The 19970-nt window shown below is 47.8% G+C and overlaps 1 protein-coding gene across 1 annotated transcript; it reads right to left on the bottom strand.

The window, feature by feature from the left end:
• Positions 1 to 4073: 4073 nt before the first annotated feature.
• EIF3F (eukaryotic translation initiation factor 3 subunit F) lies at positions 4074 to 11541 on the bottom strand. Its single transcript, XM_059931042.1, has 8 exons — positions 11124 to 11541; positions 7829 to 7899; positions 7509 to 7588; positions 6937 to 7074; positions 5509 to 5600; positions 4952 to 5088; positions 4710 to 4823; positions 4074 to 4308 (listed from the first exon to the last, which is right to left on the bottom strand). The coding sequence occupies exons 1-8, from the start codon at positions 11503 to 11505 to the stop codon at positions 4231 to 4233; spliced, it is 1092 nt and encodes a 363-aa protein (XP_059787025.1). The 5' UTR covers positions 11506 to 11541; the 3' UTR covers positions 4074 to 4230.
• Positions 11542 to 19970: the final 8429 nt, after the last annotated feature.

Genomic DNA, 19970 nt, shown 5'->3' with positions numbered 1-19970 from the left:
ACATCCCGGTGCTGATGAACTTACTATGCCCAGAGTGTCTCGTGGTAATTATTCTACAAGCCATCCATTCATTTATTCACGTCACATACATTTACTGAGAACCTAATCTGTATATGGGTTGTTCTGGGATCTAACAGCCAAAAGAATAGACAGTCTTTGCTCTCAGAGAGCTTGTGTTCTTAGAGAGGATAAACAGCCAAGTCCAAAATGGTGAGATAGACGCCAAGTAGGAGCAAGTTGTGGGATCACGGTATAGGAGCACCTTCCAAGAGGAGGCAGCATCCAGACTAAACCTAAAGGAGTAGTAGTAGTAAGCCAGCTAAAGGGGCTGTATTCTAGGCAGAGGGCAGAGCAAAGGCAGCCCAGGCTGTGAGTGTACGGGGCAGAGCTGGAGAGGCAGGCAAGGCCATGATGAGCCTACAGGCTGTGGTAGATGTTTGACTTCATCCTGGCAATAAGACACCCCTGAACTTCATCTGAGGTGTGTGCTGGTCGGATTTACAAGAGCAGTGCGGCTGCTGTGAGAACGGATGGAAGAGGGGGAGTAGGGAAACTGTTTTCCTCTACTCCACACTGACTACTCATATCAAACACTTCTGTGACCAGATACGCAGCTGATTTCCTCACACCAAGCAATGCCGACACCAGCTGAGCGTCCTCTGGTCTAACTCAGTTCTGACATCATCTACCTGGAGACAGCACCAGATCCTAAGGCTAAAGACTCAGTCGCACAAGACTGCTCCCCCCCCCCCCCCATTAAGATGCCAGTCACAAGTCCAGGTTGACACCAGCGCTTCTCATCCACCGGCTATAAACAGGAGGCTCCCACAACCCCCTCCTCAGGTTTAATTAATTTGTCAGAGCAGCTCACAGAACTCAGAAAATGTCTACTTACCATTTCTGCTTTGTTACAAAGGATATTGAAGGGTATGACTGAACAGCAGATGAAGAGGCACACAGGGTGAGGTCTGCAAGGGTCCCAAGCACAAGAGCAACTGTCCCTGTGGAGTTTGGGGTATGCTATCTTCCTGGCATGTGTCTTCTTCCTGGACACATTCTTGTTCACCAACCCAGCTCTCCAAACTTTGTCCTTTTGGGCTTTTAATGGAGGCCCCATCACACAGGCACAATTGATTAAATCGGTGGTCACTGTGATCCAACCTTCAGCCCCTCTCCCCACCCTGGGCTGAAAGTTCCAACCTCCAATCACATGGTCGGTTCACATGGCAACCAGCCCCCATCCTGTGGTTATCTAGGAGCTTTCCAAAAATCACCTCATTAACATAAACTCAGGTGTGGTTGAAAGAGGCTGGTTAGGAATAACAAGAGTCTCTTTACATCTTTGTATGTCTTATCACTTACGAAATTCCAAAGAGTTTAAGAGCTGCATGCCAGGAACCTAGGAACATGGATGAAAATATGTATTTCTTATTATATCACAGAGGGCAAGAGTGATGGCAGAGTTGTGAGAAATTGGTTGAGGCATGATGGGGGGAGAGGCAATCAAGGATTCATCCAAGGCTTCTGGCTTTGACAACTGGGGACATGGTTGCGTCATCACCTGAGGAAGTGATTTGTGGGTGAGGAAGAGACAATCAATTCAATATGAAACGTGCTGAATTTAAGATGCTTCTGAGACATCCAGGTGAGAGATCTGGTGTTCATTTAACTAGTCTGGAATCAGGAAACCAGTTCTGAATTTGGGCCAGAGCTGGAGCCTGGGCATCTTTAACACACAGGCAGTCATCGGTCCCAGGCTTCCCTGAGCTCCTCCAGGCAGAGGACCCAGGCCAGAACCCTGGGGAATGGAGCGGTTGTGGGGGGAGGTGTCAGAGGAGGAGGGACCAGTTAGTTACCAGATGTCGTGCCCAGACACACCCTGCAGTGTTCTCAGCACAGGCACAACCACATACAAAGAGAACGTGTGAACACACATTTCACAGGATAGACAAACTTGTGCACATACAAGCAAAGGCTGGGGGAAAAACTCCAGCATCCTTTTAGGCACAGAGGAGTGTCTCTGCCTTATGAACATCTCCATAGACAGGAGTGGGCAACGACGAAGTGACACTGGTGACACTGAGCCTTTGCACACCCTATTTTCTGTGCATAGAATGCCTTATCTTCCTCTCTCTTCTTTTTCTATCTGTCTCTTTCTCATTCTTCAAGTCCAGCTTAGATTTCATTCCCCAACTGGAAGCTTTCCATGACCTACAACACCTTGTGATTCCCAAGGTGATGGTCTCTTTACTTGTCTGTCCCTCCCATGGATTCTAAGCAGGCAGCAGGACCTTTTGCTTAGCACACTGGCTAGCATTTGGTAAGTATTAACATAAGCAAACAGGTAACCAGAATTCTTCAGCCTTTCCTCAAAAGATCTGGTGCGGTCCCACAGTTTACCAAATACGTCACAATTATTTATTTGCATTTAAAACTTCATTTGGTAAACAACCCCTGTAACCTTAACTCTGGACACACCTCTCTGCATCCTCAGCTTCCACCACTCTTGAGTAGCCAGGGTTTCCACATACCACTACCCTTTCAATCACCTTTATCAGAAACCAGGCAACATCCTAGACTCGTCCCATCCCTCACCATCCAGGTGTCAACCAGACTCCAAGTCCCCCTGAATCCAAGTCTCCGTCACCATCCCCACTGCCCCTGCCTTAGTCTGGGCTCTCATCACCTCTCAACAATCACAGCGACTCTCTGTCTCCCTGCCTTCTGTTTTTCTCCCTTTCCCTCCTTCCTCTATATCAGTACTGGGTGATCTTCCTGAAATCCAAATCTGATTAAATCTGCTTAAAATTATCCAGTGCTTTCCTCCACGACTTCCAGGATAAAAATCCAACCTCCACAGGCTGAGGGCCTTACAGTCTGGCTCCTGCATACGTCTCCTTCGATTCTGAACAGGTTAAGCTTTTTAATATCTATTTCCTCTGTCCCGATCACCCTTTCCTCATTTCCTGGTTTAAAAACAAAAAACACCAGCTCGGATATCACGTCCTAGGTAGACTCTCTCTGACAGAGCTGGTCAATCCTTATATATTCCCGTTATGTCACATTTTTGCTTTATTAGAGTATTTCATCAGGCCACTAAACTGTGAAGCATCGGGTGGCACATGAAAAAAAATCCAGACCTGGATTCATATCCTGTTTCATCACTTACTAATTGTGTCGCCTCAAGCAACGCACTCAACTCCTCTGAACCCTAGTTCCTTTTGCAATATAATTAACACTGCCCCCAGACATAGTAGGAGCTCAAAAAATGTTAGACCCAGCACTGACTTTCTACTGTTTTTCAACTGATTATTCACTTTTCTGTTTTCCCTACCAAAATGGAGGGAAACAACCTACAGATCTTAATCCTACCTCCCTGGACCACATGGCAAACAGCTCTGTCCTATGATTCAGGTGCTTTAAAACACTGACCACACCCGTTACTCTTTCAGTTCAGGTTAAGTACCCAAGTCTCTCAATTATTTTCCCTCCATGGATTCTCATCTTCATTTCCTGTGGAAACCACATGACCCATGAAGAAACGGTTCACAGTACTGTCAGTGGACACCTTTCCAGGTTGAAAATCAAAGGAGAAAATGTGATAAAGCGCAGTTATCCTCACCACAGAGAAGGCTGTCTTTGCATCAGCGCACACTCACGGGTCTCAGGACAGAGGTCTGTATCCACTCCTCCCCTTCTCTCCCACCTCTCTCCCTTCACTAGCACACCTCCAGGTACTTCAAACTGCACAAAGCAACTCTTTGTACTGCCATCCACTTAAGATGCTATGGAAGAAAAGTGATAAAAATCATTTTTTTGGGAGATAGTTTGCTCTGAACGTAGGCAAAAGAGTGGGGAGCAAGTGCCCCTGTACCACCAGGTTGCTGAGAAGGCTATCTGGTCTCAGGTCAGAAGCAGCTAAAGCAGCTTGGGCTGTGGGTGTGACTACTGAAGACGAGTGAGGTCACACACACAACCAACTTCCACCAGAGTACTCACTTCCTGGTTTCTGTGTGAGCTCCAGAACTGTCTATTCTCCCTTCCACCCAGAGGTAAACTCACATAATATGGAATTCATTTACAAAAGGTAAGCTATGTTTATTTACAGTCACAAGCAGTTGACTGACTCAGTGTGACTCAAACCACAAAGAAACCATTTCTCCTTCACTCCATTCTGAGTCCCAGGGTTGGCTGGGGCCCAGCCTGGTAGGAGGGCTGCTTGCGGACCATTCACAGGTTCACAAGTTTCTCATTGAGGGCAATTTGTGACTGCGTGAGATTGGCCAGGTAGGTCACCATCAGCAGGTCCTGGAAGAGAAGGAATCCAGGATGAGTGAGGGGCTGGGTAAAGAGTGAGCAGAAAGGCTGGTCTTGGCCAGTTGTATGATGGACACTGGGTGCGGGCAGTCCTGGATAAACAAGAGCTGGGAGAGGCTGAGCAAGAGTGGAAGGTGGAAGACAGGAAGGAAATGCCTGAGAACACTTTCTCATCTCCACTGATACACCTTAGCCACAGGAGCAAGGAAACAGCAGGAGGGGAATCTCCGAGCCCCTGTGCTCTCTTCCCCCGAGCCTGGACTGCAAGGGGGCCAAAGGCGGAGCCCTGTTTCCTCTATCCCCTCCCGGTCACCTTCCCCAACCCCCTCCACAGGTGTACGGCTGAGGTGGAGGAAGGCACAGGCTCCCAGAAGCCCAGGGATGGCACTCACGTTGATGTTGCTGTTGAGCATGGTCTCGAAGTCCTCAGGAACTATTTTGGGTACTTGGTTAACCAGACTCATCAAGAAGCGGCCCACGGTATTGTCAGCTGACACCTTTCCAGACTGAGCACCAAAGAGTCAACGAGGAACAGTTAATTCTCACCACCGAGACTGTCACTTCACCAGCACATCCCCAGCCATCTCAGAGTGGAGATCATGCCCTCCTCCTTCCTTTTCCCTCCGCTCCTCACCAGCACGTCCTCCGCGTACTGCAACACTGTGCTGAGGGCATCCTGGATGCGGGCCGATGCCCCTCCCACTTGCTGCAAGTCACTGGAGAGGCCGATTACCCGGTTGGGGCTAAAACAGGTCTTCATGATCAGGTCAACTGTGGGAGTGGGTTTGGGGCAGAAGTGACACAGAGAATTCAGTCATCCCATCAGGAAAGAGATTTCTAACCACCTCCCTTTGGACTGAGTCAGCTTCCCCAAACCCCCCTGCCCTGCCCTTATTAGCTTTTCTTTCTCCGGAGAGAGTTCAACTCTTACACCCAGTATGCTAATCACTGGTTCTGGTCTCATATGAATGGCCGTGTAGCCTCTGGTGCTGATGATTTCCCACCTCTAACAATTTCACAAATAATTCCTCAAGTCCCATTTCTACAGAAGAATGACTTCTAGTCATCACAAACCTTACACCAACCGTTCCTCTTAACACACCCAAGGCCCTCCATCCTTGTTACAGAACAGAAACCCCTCCCCTGAAAAATGCCCAAGACCTAGCAAGCGGGTATGGGGAAGTCACTCACCTCCAATGCGTTCAGTGTCATAATATGCGTATTTCACTGTCAGAGGGGTGAACATCACCCCCATGGTCCTCCCAGGAACACCCATTAAAGTGCTGGAGAGAGAAAAGCCAAGGTGGTTAACAGATGGACTTGGGAGGGGGTTTCATGTCTAGCTCAGGCTGGGAAAGCAGTCATACCAAGAGTATGGCTTCCAAGGTTCTGAAAGAAGAAAGCTGGGCCACTTGAAGCCCAGAGGGCTAAAGGGAACAAGTCATTTTCTTCCTTTAGCTCATTCCACACACCAAACCCTTGGCCTGAGAGAAGGGACTCAGCTTTTGGACCAGGCCTGGACCCTTTATAGAGAATTACTTCACACACTGAAATCTCAGTGTTGAGGACAGGACACTGGATTTCCCTGTGGAACTAGCTGCCTAGACATCCTTCCTCACAGAAAGAAGTGACAGGACAGGTCTTCTCTGGGACCAAGTTCCTCATCAGCAATGAAAAAAAAAAAGTCGACTCTGGCCCATCAAGATCAGACTGGGTGCTGTAAGTAATCTTAGTAAAGGTGACTGCCTTTACTATGTCAACTACACACTTTCACTGGATCTTGGGGAGTCTGAAATACCTGGAAAGGCTAAGAAATCAGGCAACAGCTAGAGGTTAGTGGTACACCAACTGGCCCATAAGGACTTGACATCCACCATCTTTGTCCTACCACATAATAGGTAACTGGTCACTTCAGTGTCAGACACAAAAATGGCACAAAGTTAAAGTAAGAGATGTGCTAACAAAGGGCTTCATTCTAAGCAGAAAATATAATCCTTCCAACTCCTACAGCCGCCCCTTCCTCGGCACGCCTCTAGAGCCTTTCCCAGTATCTCCCATCAATCAGCATTCTAGTTGCTTGATGTGCCAACAGGGTAACGTTACTGTCATCCAAACTGTCCTCTATCCCAGGTTAATAGACATGTTCAAAACAAGGACAGCCATTCTTTAATCTGTACTGCCCTGTGTCCTGTGCAAAGGTTTAGTGATAACGACAAACTGAAGGGCAACTCAGAAAATCAGTGAATGTGCAGAAGAATCATGACCAGAACACTATGTGAGGATCGGCTGCAGGAGTTGTGTAACAGTTAACTTCTAGAAAAGATGACAGGAAAAACGAGCTTGCTCAAATACCTAAAGGGCTGCCCTTTGAAATTGGTTATGAGCAATGAGCAGAAATTTGGGTAGGCAAGGATCAGTGAGTGGAAATTTCAGGGACAGAGTTTGTTTCGGAATAAAACCTCTCCAGGGATAACTGCTGAAAGTGAGGAAGGGGTTTCCTTAGGCAGCGAGCTGCACGCTGAAGGATGACACCTGTGTGGGGTGGAGGCGGGGGTGGCGTCCAGGCACAGGATGCACGAGGTAGCTTTTCATGCCCTTGTTGCCCAAGACTCTGGTCACCTGACGTAGGCCTTAATGCTCATGCGGCCGTTCTGGAGGCTCGTGTCCACCGTGAGGTGAATGGGGTTGGGGGCTTCCCGGCTGTAGTACTCATGGATCAGCACTGAGTGCTCTGTGATGTCATGGCCTGTAGCATACCTGGAAAATGGAACACAGTTGTGGACTCACGGCTACGTGCGACATCAATACCAAACAGGATGGCGGCACAGGTGTCTCTAGGTACCCAACACCCCTAATCGGGGTGTAGTTATACCCCCAGGGACAACACGTGCCAAAAAAATACACACACTGAAAACTGTATCAAATCAAATAAAGGCTGCCTTAGAGCTCCTGAAAATTCTAAGTCACCAGCAAGGCAAAAAAGACTTGCTCAGTAAAAGCTGCAGCCCAAAGTAAGTATTCTTGGCCTCACAGGATCACAACTGCCAGCAACACACACTGAATTCATAGCTCCTTGAGATAATACACTTTCAGTACTCTGTCTCCAAAAGAGGGTGCATGATACCTAGTCAGGTGACAAAAGATGTTGGCAATCAACCACTGAGACTTTCCATCCCCTCGTCCCAACTTACCAGCCCAGGATGAGCTCATTTGGAGAGACTTTCTTGTGCAATTCATACATGTTCTTAGCAAATTCCATGTCAACAGCCACCTAAGAAGGAAGGCAGGAAAGGAAGCTAGGAAGACAGAAGTCCACAGCAAATGGATCAACAGGACAAGAGGCCACTCCCAACAGACAGAAGAGGCCCGGGAAATATGCACAAATGGAACGAAGCTCTTTAACTGCAGCTCTAGTTATGAGCACAACACACTGTGGCGCAGGAGGGGCCTCACGAAGAGGCCAGCAAAGGAGTAGCTACAGACGGCACGGGGGTCTGAAACTCCCACTCACCTCATCTTCTGACTCATTGTGCGGCACTGAAAAGCAGTTGGTGACTTCCACTGAGTGCTTGTCAACGGTTCCTGTGAGAGAGTATTGTCCATGTGTTATAAAACCCTGGGCTCCCAACTGTCCCAAATGCTTTCAAGAGGTCTCCTCAAAGTCAAGGAAACAAAAACCCAAACTGGACTCACAAGCTCCAAGGTCAGCCATGAGCACCAATGGAACCAGGATTTTCCAGAGAAATGAAACTCTGGAGTCATCTCCAACTCTCTTCTTTAACTATCAGCAAACAGGGTCTATTCTTACAAGGTCTCCTTTCGCCTGTCTGTCACTTCCTGCTACCGGTCCTACTCCAGATCTTCACTCTGTGAGCTTCATTTTTCAGCCTCTAGACTTTCTCCTTAATATAATTTCATCTGCAGAGCTCCCTGGAAGATTCTAATCATGTCTACAGAGACCACTCATATAGTAGCCTATCCTGAGAGCACAGTTTTAGGGAGCTTCCCCCGTACCTCCCTTCAGCCATGGTCCTACAGTCATAACCTTAACCCTACCATCAACCAGAAACCTTCCCCCTGTGAACCTTAAACATCATACCACAAACTTTTATTCTTCTAGTTCTGATGATACTTTTACTCCAGCTACATTTGTTTCTTGTCCTAAGACTGCTGGTCCCTTGACCTCTCCATTTTTTTTCTCATCTACTGGCACCACCCACCCAGGCTCCAAGTGCTTCCCTCTCCACCACAGACCGCAATGTTGCCTATACCCATCAGCGTCTGTTTAATTCCACTTCACTATGGTTTCTGCCCCCTTAGCTGAAACTATGCCCCCAAACCAAATGGATACATACTTCTTTTTTTAAATTGAAGTATAGGTGATTTACAACGTTCCATGTGTACAGAAAAGTGATTCAGTTATGTATGTATACACACACACACACATATATATTCTTTTTCAGATCCTTTTCCATTTCGTTATTACAAGATATTGAGGACTTCGCTGGTGGCGCAGTGGTTAAGAATCCGCCTGCTAATGCAGGGGACATGGGTTCGATCCCTGGTCCAGGAAGATCCCACATGCCGCGGAGCAACTAAGCCCGTGTGCCACAACTAGTGAGCCTGTGCTCTAGAGCCCATGAGCCACAACTACTGAAGCCCTCGGGTCTACAGCCCGTGCTCCATAACAAGAGAAGCCACTGCAATGAGAAGCCCACACACCGCAACGAAGAGTAGCCCCCACTCGCCACAACTAGAGAAAGCCCGCGCGCAGCAACGAAGACCCAATGCAACCGTAAATAAATAAATAAGTAAATAAATGTAAAAAAAAAAAAAGATATTGAGTACAGTTCCCTGTGCTATACAGCAAGTCCTCGTTCTTCATTTTATATACAGTAGTGTGGACACATACTCTTTATCCTATTTGATTTCTTGTCAACAGACTTGACCACTTCGAGCATCTGAAATAGTTAAGTCTTCTATATTTGCATGCCACCATAACACCCTTCTACTAGGGCATTTATCACATTATATTCTAATTATTTGCATATAAGAGTATATCTTCAGCTTGAATTTAAGGTTAAGAGTAGAGCTTATTTGATCAAACTTTGAATTCTAAGTACCTAATAGTTTTATGGTACATAAAAGGCACCACTGATTTCATTTAACCAAATGGAATATGTCTCATGAATTGATTTCTAACTGAAAATTTCTAAGTTCCTAGCAAGCAGAATCTATGCTTCATTCTTCAGTAAGCAATGCCTCTGTAACACCTAGCCTTGTACCATGACTCCATTCTGAAAGAGGATCTGAAAAATCTAGATTACAGTTGGTCTAACTAGAGTCACTGTAATATTTAGGGGCACTTAGCACAAACCTAGGGTGGAAAATTGTTTATTTAGTTAAATAGCTCTAGTAAGTTTGGATAATTTGACAGTGCAGCTGAAAGAGTAAGCTAGTATTTGTCGAGTGCCAAGTCAGTGATGCAAGAACCATTTACTACAGAAGCTCAAGGCAGGGCAGTCACAGAATGATGGCATGCACACTTTGGAAGGTTAAGAATGGGGGTGAGGGTGGGGATATGGGATGAAGGACTGAGAGTGAAAACTTTTCCTGGGAACCTGGAAGATGAGTGAAACTTAAAGGATAAAAGAAGGGAGAACAGGCAAAGAGAATACAAAGGCTTGATCTGAGACAATTATGGCAATGCTTGAAAGATAATGAATCATCTGAAGTTTCTGTAAAATGCTACACTCTCAAAGATAAAGAGGGAGAGAACGTGTGTCTGTGTCAGGAGGGTGCCTGATGTGGTGGAAGATGGCAACCAACAGCTGTTTCGTACCTAGTCTGTGCCAGCACAATTAGATGCCTTCTGCAATAATTTAGTTCTCACAGACTAAATCTAAAGCAGGCCCTGAAGGAAACAGACTTAGCTAATATGTGCTGGAGTCTGCCGACAACTATCATCCTCTTCGCAATACACCAATTGTCTTCTACGGTGGAAACTATTACACGTTCAAGGGTAAGAAAGAGAAACGATACATGCGACTAAATTGGATTCACAAAAGTGTCCAAAATCTGTGACCAAGATGGAGTGAAAATTAATTTGATGGGACCAGCAGTCCCCAGAGAAAGGGATATATTGTCAGAAATTCCTCTTTAGGGCTTCTCAATTTTACTGTAACATAAAATATCAATTTCCCAAATTTGGAACATGGGCAGGGAAAAGGTTATTTCTCCATGTGCACGTTAATACAAATAATAGATATTACAATTGTCTCTGTCCAAATGGAGAATCAGAGACTGCCCTGGGGGAACGGGGTCCATATCTCACTGGGGACTAATATTAGGGAGACTGAGAAACAAGAGGCTCAGGCTTAGACGTTTAGGAAAGCAGAATATTACTGAAACCCTAAATGGGTTCCTGCCAAACCGGTTTACTTGGTGAGAGGGATATCTTTTTACAGGCGTCCCCACTCCAATGCCAAGTGGTTAGGAAAAACTTCTCTTTTAACACCTGGAAAATAAAGACATTTACCAGTAAATAAGGGTGTAAAACGTGGTCACTGGGCTTAGGGAGTCAAACGTTTTTGACGTCCTAGTCAGAGTTTGAATTCATTTTTCGTAAATTGGGAGTAATCATACTTGACGTGAAATGCTACTGGGAAGATTAAAGATAAAATGTAAATCACTTGGCACACGCTATTTATTCAATAAATAACTACAATGGGGGTGGGAAGTGAGGGGAACAAGATAAACGGCAGGTGGGAAGTAGAAGAGAACGTCAATTTTCTCTGACCACGCACCCAGCAGGGTCCCGATGACTCGGGCAGCGCCCTCGTTGCGTCGCTCGTAGCTGTCCACGATGGAGGCCAAAATGACCGGGTGCAGCCGGACCACGCGGCCGCCAGGGAAGGGGCCTGGGAGAGCCGGGCCAGGCAGCGACTGTGCCGGGGTCTGCGCTGGGGCTGGCGCTGAGGCCGGGGTCTGGCCCGGAGCCGCGGTCGTAGCCGCTGCTGCCGCCGGGTCTGAGGATGAGGCTGGAGCCGGCGTTGGAGCTGGAACCGGCGCTGGAGCCGGCGCTGAGGCTGAGGCTGGGGCTGGAGCCGGGGCCGGGTCTGAGGCCGCAGCCGGGGTTTCGGTTGGGGTGGCGGGAGGCGCGCTCGGCGGTACTGCCGGCGTGGCCATCTTGTCGAGAAAGAAGGAGCCAGGCGCGGAAGGGAGTGAGTTCGCAAAGATTAGGAGCACGATAGGCTGAATCTGCACCACGTGAACTAGATCTTTGTGCTTATTGGTTTCTGACGATGCTACTCACGGCTACAATTTTCTGCTCTGCGTTTGTGCTCTTTGATTTCGGTCCGATGCGCACTCAGTGAGAATCGAGCTAAGTAGTTCCGAGTAAACTTGGAACCGCACTGAGAGGAGAGAAACAGCTGCCACCAGATGGAGCCAGAGAGTAGCGCAAGGGTCTCAATTGGTACTTCAACGGGATAATCGACATCAAGGTGCCTTTTTTTTTTTAAACTTTGGGTTTGTTTGTTTGTTTGTTTATTTATTTATGGCTGTGTTGGGTCTTAGTTTCTGTGCGAGGGCTCTCTCTAGTTGCGGCAAGTGGGGACTACTCTTCATCGCGGTGCGCGGGCCTCTCATTATCGCGGCCTCTCTTGTTGCGGAGCACAGGCTCCAGACGCACAGGCTCAGTAGTTGTGGCTCACGGGCCTAGTTGCTCCGCGGCATGTGGGATCTTCCCAGACCAGGGCTCGAACCCGTGTCCCCTGCATTGGCAGGCAGACTCTCAACCACTGCGCCACCAGGGAAGCCCCCAAGGTGCCTTTAAAAGGACTTTGTTCTTGACAGCATCCTAAGGTGTCAATGCAGTGAGTCATTCATTCAACAATTTGAATATGTGCCAGATGCTCTTTTGGAGCTTGGGATATATCAGTGAACAAAACAAAGATCACTGTCCTTGAAAAGTATACATTCTAGTGGAGAGAGACAAATAAGTACATTATAGAATTTATTAGGTGATAAGTGCTATGAAAAAGGAAAAAGTAGCTGAAAATGAGGAAATCAGGAGTCGCGAGGAGTTAGAGCAGGTCAAAATGGGAATGTGAGATTTGAGTGGATTTAAAGGGGACGAGGGGTATGACCATTACTGGGGGGAAGAGCCTCCAGGTAGAGGGAACAGAGTGCAAAGGCCTTAAGGCAGGAGCAGGCCTGGTGTGTTTGAGGCTATTTCATGGCTGGAGTGTTAGGATCAAGGCGAGGAGTAGCAGGACATGGACCCCTCCATAGGGCTTGGGGGGCAGGCCATGTAAGGACTTTGAGTTTTAGTCTGAGTCAGATAGAGTTTTGAGCCGGGAGGGTCATGCTCTGTCTTAGTTTTAAAAGAATCACGCTGGCTGCTTTGAGAAGAATAGAAAGGGGGAGTGGTTACTCGGCAGAGCGAGGTGAGAGAGAAAAGAGCAGAGAGACATGTTAGATTACCAGGTAATCTAAGTGAGAAATGAGAGTGGCTGGGACCACGACAGCAGCAGTGGAAGCGATGAGAAGTAGGCAGATGATGGACATATTCTGAGGGTAGAGGCAATAGGACTTTCTGAGAAATTGTATGTGAGGTGTGAGAGGAGTCAAGGATGACTCCTTGTGTTGAGCGACTAGTATGAAGAGGCTGTTGTCAATTGAGATGCTGAAACCTACAAGTGGAGCAGGTTTTGGGGAAAAGATCCCAAGCTCACTTTGGGATGTGTCACCCTTGAGAGGTCGATTAGACATGCAAGCAGAAGTGTAGAGTGATCTGGTGGAGATACTAGTCTGTACTTGGGGAGAGGATTAAATGAGGTGATGCTCTGTAAAGTTCTTAGCATATGCCAGAAGTACGTTAGTTATTAGTATTACAAGGTTGCTATGCTGTGGCATATTGACATATATATGTCATATAATTGACATATAATTGACATATTACTATGTGTGGAAGGAGCTCTGATCCTAACTTCCTGTGTAACTTTGGGCAATCTATAGGTTTGTTTGTTTGTTTTTCCTGAGCCTCAGTTTCCTTCTTGGTGTGGTGAGGATGATAACATCTGCCTGTCAGGGAACTTGTCCACTCCCTTGGCTGGGTCAAGTGCCAGCATCCAGCTGGCAAGGTGGATGAGTGAAGTTGGATTTCTTAGCCCTGACTCTCGTGCCCAAGAACTGCTTTCTCCTTGGATCTACCTTTTCTAGTTAGAATTCACATGATCCTGCTCCCCTGTCAGTACTCTGGGTGGGCACACACTCTTTCTTTTCATTCCCCCAAACTCAGGTAAACAGCGTATCCAGAAAGGATTGAAAAGTGAGCCTTGAATTTGATGACTTGGATCTTTACCAACCCTGGAAGAGCAGTGCCAGTGGAACTGAGGGTGGGGTGGGCATGGAAACCAGAATTTGGGAGTGAGAGAATGATCAGGTTGACTCATGGTAGTGAGTACTGGCTACTCTCTCAAGGAAACTGCCTGGGAAGGAAAGGAGACATTTAAAGCAGTAGCAGGGGAAACAGTAGGATTGAGATGGGGACAATTTAGGCTGCAAGAGTTTTAAGTGTATTTTAAACCAAAGGTAAGGATCTAGAGGAGAGAGAACAACTGAATATACAAGTGCAAACAAGGGGAATTATCTACAAGGCAGGAAGGAGGACCTGATTGGAAAAGCCTTGATTAAGAGCGATGGTCTTGCACAGGATGAGGGACCTGCTGGAGAGGCTGCCCTGGGCTGTGGCCTCCCTTCTGGGGGCCTGAGGGGGTGTCTGCCTTAGCCAGGGCTGGTCCCCTGAGATCATCCCATGGGAAGAAGGCCAGAGGTGAGAACCATCCCTGATGAAGTGCTGCTGACCCCAAATGACCATGCAGACCCTTGGGACCTCTTCTCCATGTGTAGGTTTGAGTTGGCTGTGGACACGGCACCTCAAGAACTTTGCCTTTATATCAGTGGCCTAAAGACCTTTCTGTCTTGGAGGAACAGAGAAAGGGATGGATGAAAGATTAGAGACGGGGAGAGAAGGGACGTTGCAGGAGCTCCTGTCAAATGGCAAGGCAAGCGTGGGGTTCAGCCTTGGGCGAGTGGACAGTGTTTGGACGAGGAGCCAAGAGTGGGCCGCCAAAGGCCTTGAACAATTATCAGAGGACCCAGCTGAGCCCAGAGAGCTCAAGGATCTGGTCATCCTTTGTGATTTTTCTCCAGCCACATGGCTCAGGGGCAGGAGGAGAGGGATCATTGGTGTGGTCTTCCCAGGGATGCTGACTGGCCAGGACAAGGGCATGCATACATCCGAGTGCTGGCTTTTCAGTGGCTGACTGAGGGATCTAGGTAGGCTGAACCCTATAAACACAAACTCTGGGGCCAGGTTTATCAGGAAAGGGCAGAAGGCATGGGGAGAGAGAAAATGGGCTGTCCCCTTGTGTATGGGAAATGTGCTGTGCACATGGTATATGGTGTATTAGTCAGGGTTCTCCAGAGGAACCAATAGGAAGTATATGTATTTATTATAAGGAATTGGCTTGTGTGATTATGGAGACGGAGAAGTCCCAAGATCTTCAGTGGACAAGCTGGAGACCAGGAGAGCCGATGTGTACTTCTAGCCCCCAAGTTGGCAGACTCCAGACCCTAGAAGAGCCGATGTTTCAGTTTGAGTCTGAAGGCAGGAAAAGATCAGTGTTCTTGCTCAACAATCAGGCAGGGGGAGTTCCCTCCTACCTGAGAGAGGGTCAGCCCTTTTGTTCTATTCAAGCCTTCAGCATTACAGAGGGCAATCTGCTTTACTCAGTCTAGCAATTTAAATGTTCAATTCACCCAAAAGCACTCTCACAGACACACCCAGAAAAATGTTTGACCAAATATCTGGGGATCCTGTGCCCCAGTGAAACTGACACATAAGTTTCCGCGTCAGACGTAGTCCTGGCTGTCCTGAGGAATGTGCTTGACAGTCCTGCCTGACAAGACCAGGCTCACAGCTGCAGGCTCTTGTTAAAGGTGGGGCTTGTAGCTTGATGCACCCATCCCCCATAGCAATGACGGCTGGAGTGAAGGGAGCCCTGGCTTCAGTTCCAGCTACGGGAGGACCACGAGGGGGCACCCCAGGGCCTCTCAACTCTGCAGCTGGGACTTAGAGCTGCACGGGAACTGCACCTTAGTGGCCAACCACCCTGTCCTTCTGCAGGCTGGGGCTGGCACAGGCAGGCTGGTGGGCTGTCTCCCACCAGCAGTTTGTCTCTGCCCACCGCAGGCAGTTTTCAGGAAGCTGCGCTCCTCACCCAGGCCCCACCAGCCCGGGACATTCCTCTGTTACACTGGAATTCAGTGCCATTAAGGCCATCTGCCTGCAGGCACTTTCTGTGGCTGCCACAGACCTGCTTCCTGCATGGGTGAGTGTTTTCACAGCAACTGAGCCACGGCAACTGAGCCCCGTCAGCTGGCTGCCACCCTGTCCAAAGCCAGCCTGACCAGGCGACCCATCACTTATAGCACTTGCCTGTCTCCCAGGCTCTCCAGGACCAGTCTCCTGCTTGCCTACTTGGCTTGGCACTCCCTTCTCTCGGTTCTCCGGTTTTCTGATATCCACATCTTAGTTTCTACACCTGCCTTTGGCCTTCCCTCCCTCCCCCTGGTTTTGGGTCAGTGCAGCTTCTTTCTCTCGCTTGTTAACCTCAGCCCATCCCTGACTCCCCCCTCTCCAGGCCCCCAAGTTCCATTTTCCTTGCTTTTTTCCTTCCTTCCTTCCTTCCAGCCCCTGGGACTGAATTAACATGGGGCTCCTTGTTCATGCCTGTGGTGTACTTGGGATGTTATTAACTGTTAACTTAGTCTCGTATCTCAATGTAGCTCTGTCAGACCCTGCCCATCCCATCCCAGTCTCTGCTTTCTATCCCCTGAGGAGACTGACTTCTTTCCCTCTAACTTCAATTCCCTTTCTCATTCATGAGTGTTGCCCCTAATGTCAGGTTCTGTCTGTGACCCCCAGCTTCTCTCTTTGACTGAGTTTCACACTCCACTTATTGATGATGCTATATTTAGCCTTTTTGGGTAAAGCCCCCCGCTTTCATCTCAACACAAGCCCTTTATTGCAGGCTGCACCCTCATCAAGTTTACCTCAGTCCTACAAGCAAACCCCAGGACAGCAGCCCTGGACAAGCCACAGCACCGCCCTCTGCCTGAACACAGATGGGTATTGAGAACGCAGGGCTTGTCCTTCACTCCAGGGACTCAGGAACATGCTGTGGAAGGCAAATGTCAGAGTTGTCCAACTTTACGGATGACCACTGCAATTTTATCGTGTGCTTTGCCAGCCTGTCTGTTTTACTGACAGCCATCTTGTTATCTGTTGCCCCATCAATGGGGAGGTCTTCTCCTCCAAAGCCATGTGGCAGTACTTTTGAGAAGAGACAGCCTCTCCTACAGGAGATAGATACTTCCAAATGGCTGTGGGTGCTCCTGTCTCAAGAGGACCTTTAAGCTTACCCACTCTGCATGCTTCCTCCATCAGAACTGACCAGGGTGCAAAGGAGAAGATGGTGACCATTGTGGTGACCATTCATCTTCACAAAGAGCTCCTTGTATAGGAGGATGGACTGGGCTTGGGGCCCTGCCTGTGTTAGGCAGAAAGAGGCCTGGGGGGCTTCCCTGGTGGCGCAGTGGTTGAGAATCTGCCTGCCAATGCAGGGGACATGGGTTCGAGCCCTGGTCTGGGAAGATCCCACATGCTGCGGAGCAACTAGGCCCGTGAGCCACAACTACTGAGCCTGCGCGTCTGGAGCCTGTGCTCCGCAACAAGAGAGGCTGCGATAGTGAGAGGCCCGCGCACCGCGATGAAGAGTGGCCCCCACTCGCCGCAACTAGAGAAAGCCCTCGCACAGAAACAAGACCCAACACAGCCAAAAATAAAAATAAATTAAAAAAAAAAAAAAAGAAAGAAAGAGGCCTGGGGGCAGGAGGGTGAAGATGTGTACTCAGCTTCGCCTTGGTATCTGCCTCCGTGGGTGGGGAGAGATCATAATACCAGGGAACTCCGGTAGCTTGACTCAGAAATGCCAATTCCTCCACACATAGTTCTGGTTACCCTTGTTTCTTGGGAGTTTGCTGTCAAAAAACCCTTATTTATGGAGAGACTATATAAATGTGTGTGTGTATGTGAGAGAGACCCATACCCATCAACTGCTTCCTGTCTGTCTCTCTCTGACTTTCTGTGTCTTGCATCTCTTTGTATCTCTGACTGTTTCCGCCCACGGTCTCCTTTTTGGGACACAGTCGCTTCAGTTATCAGTCCCGCCCACGGGCCAGGCCAGGGTTAACAGGGAGGGAGGCCTCATTTCATTTTCTGCCTCCATGCTCCAGTTAAAATTGGATGGCTGCATCTCACTTCTATCGTTTCTTCAGGTGTGGCTCTCAGGTCCTGGCCCCCTGATCTCCAGCCCTGGAGCTTTGCAGGGGAGGCAGACCCTTTGCAGGAAGTGACCTCTCTGCTCTGCTCTCTCTGTCACGTGATCTATGTGACTGTGTCATTCCCTTTTGGGCTCGGTTCTTTGCTATCTTGCTTCTGTCTCTGGCCTCAGCTGGGCTAAGGCTCTGGGAGAGACCGATTCCCATTCCTGCCTGTTCTCCTGGACTCTGGGAGAACTCGCTGAGCGCTGGGCACAGGAGCCTTGGAGCGGGAGGAAAGGTGCACAGGAGGGAGGCTCCCAGGGCTTCTTCCCTCTCCACCTAGACCTCTCACCCTTAGCAGATGCTCCGACTCATGCTTCATCGAGAATATGGGACCATCAGACATGATTACCCTCATTGTCTAACCACAAACCCCACAGACCCTCCTTGCTCTGTGAACCCCTCTCGCTCCTCAGGCATGGATATAGGATGTTCCCTCCACCCTCCTGTCAAAGCCAATCTTTCGCCTTCACTTTGAATCTTATCTCAGTCCATGTTCTCCGTTCCCGCCCTTGGTGCTTCTCTCTCGCCTGCATTTCTAACCTGACCCCTCTATTGATGCTTTTGTCAGCATTCTAATCTTTTCCATCCCCACCTGTGTTAAAACAAACAAGACCTTCTCTTGACCCTACATCTCCCACATCACCTCCCGAGCTCTCTAGCTCTCTAATTCCTTTTGTTACCAAGCTTCCTAAAAGATTTGTCTATACATGTTAACTTCTTTATTTCTTTCCCTCTTTTCTTTTCCTTCCTTCCTGCTTTCCTCCCTCCCTTCATTCCTTTCTCTCTTTCTTCTTTCCGTCCTCCCTCCCTTTCTCCTTTCCTTTCCTTTCTTTTATTATTGAGGTATAGTTGACACACAGCATTATATTAGGTTCAGGTGTATGACATAATGACACAATATTTGCATATATTGCGAAATGATCACCACAATAAGTTTAGTTAACATCCATCACCACACATAGTTATGGAGTTTTTTTTCCTTGTGATGAGAGCTAAGATTTAGTCTCCTAGCAGCTTTCATATCTGCAACACAGTATTATTATTTTCACTTCTTTACCTCCTATTCTTTCTTTGTTCATTTTTATTTTATCAGACTAATACGTGCTCATAGTTTAAAAAGTCAATTAGCAAATTAGTCATTTAGTCAATTAGCATAGTTTAAAAAGTCAATTAGCATTAGTCAATAAGCTCCCAGTACACCAGTTCCCTGGTCTATCCTTCCCCACTTCCCCCAGGCCCTCTTCCCCGAAACAACTACTTTAGATATTAATTGTTTCTTCTTACATCTCTGCACTTCTAAATAATACAGTCTACTGCTACATTTTGAGTCATCAATTTTAGGCATTACCTATTGACTTCCTATGCCAGAACATTCTACCACTATCCTTTCGATATGGTTATATTATACATTTTAGTTAGATCAATATTTAATGGTTGTGTTATTATTTCTATGCAAACATCATTCACACCTGAGTGTTGTAGTTTACTATTATGTCACTTCTGTCTTTCTTATTTTCTGTTTTCACTAGAGCTGGTAATATTTTTTGTTCTTCTTTTCTTCTTTTTATTTTTTTGTTTTTCCTAGAGCTAGTAATTTCCTTATTTCATCCATTTGTCTGGTTCTCTTGGTCCTTATTGTTAGTTTTTACATGCCTCCAGAGAGCTTCTCAGTAGGATCTTTCAGAAGGCCAGGAGCATCATTTCATCTGTCAGTCCTTTTTTTCCTTCAAGACGGTGTCTCTGAGAATTCTGTCTCCTGTCTCTCCTTCTGGCCTGTCAGCTGTCTAGGCCCTCTGATTGGCTGCCTTCTAGAACTTGTTTTCTCCTTGTTTGGATTCCTGTTTCATGGGGCTCCCGTCTTCCTCCTTTTCATTTTGGTGGTGCACATCCTCCAGTGGTTTCAACAACTTAAAAAATGGAGACATGGTGAAGGACGTGGTGGTGACAGTGCCCCATTCCTTTGCCTCTCGAGTCAAACTGCCCAGGCTGCCTGGAGTCCAGTTGTAGAAGAGTCTTGGGCTTCAGAGAGGGAGATGGAGGGGCCGCTGGGCTCTTTTTCTCTTGGCGACAGGTGAGTTCATCCTTTCAGCCCATCCCTTGTTTCTCAACTTTAATATATCGAGGAATGAGGTCAAGTTTTCCTCTGCTGATCAGATGGAATGTGTGTTTGTGCTTCTCCGGGGTTCAGGGGGTCCTTC

Source organism: Balaenoptera ricei, chromosome 8, assembly GCF_028023285.1.
Source record: "Balaenoptera ricei isolate mBalRic1 chromosome 8, mBalRic1.hap2, whole genome shotgun sequence".
Classification (NCBI taxonomy): Eukaryota; Metazoa; Chordata; class Mammalia; order Artiodactyla; family Balaenopteridae; genus Balaenoptera; species Balaenoptera ricei.
Note: the sequence above shows the minus strand (reverse complement) of the source record. Positions and strands in the feature narration are given on the sequence as shown.

Excerpts from the sequence above, each read along its gene's own strand:
- EIF3F (XM_059931042.1), bottom strand. The coding sequence starts at position 11,505 with ATGGCCACGCCGGCAGTACCGCCGAGCGCGCCTCCCGCCACCCCAACC. Across the intron at positions 5,089-5,508 it reads TGACACTGAACGCATTGGAG|TTGACCTGATCATGAAGACC; the intron begins GTGAGTGACTTC and ends CCACTCCCACAG. Across the intron at positions 4,309-4,709 it reads TGCTCAACAGCAACATCAAC|GACCTGCTGATGGTGACCTA; the intron begins GTGAGTGCCATC and ends CTTCTCTTCCAG.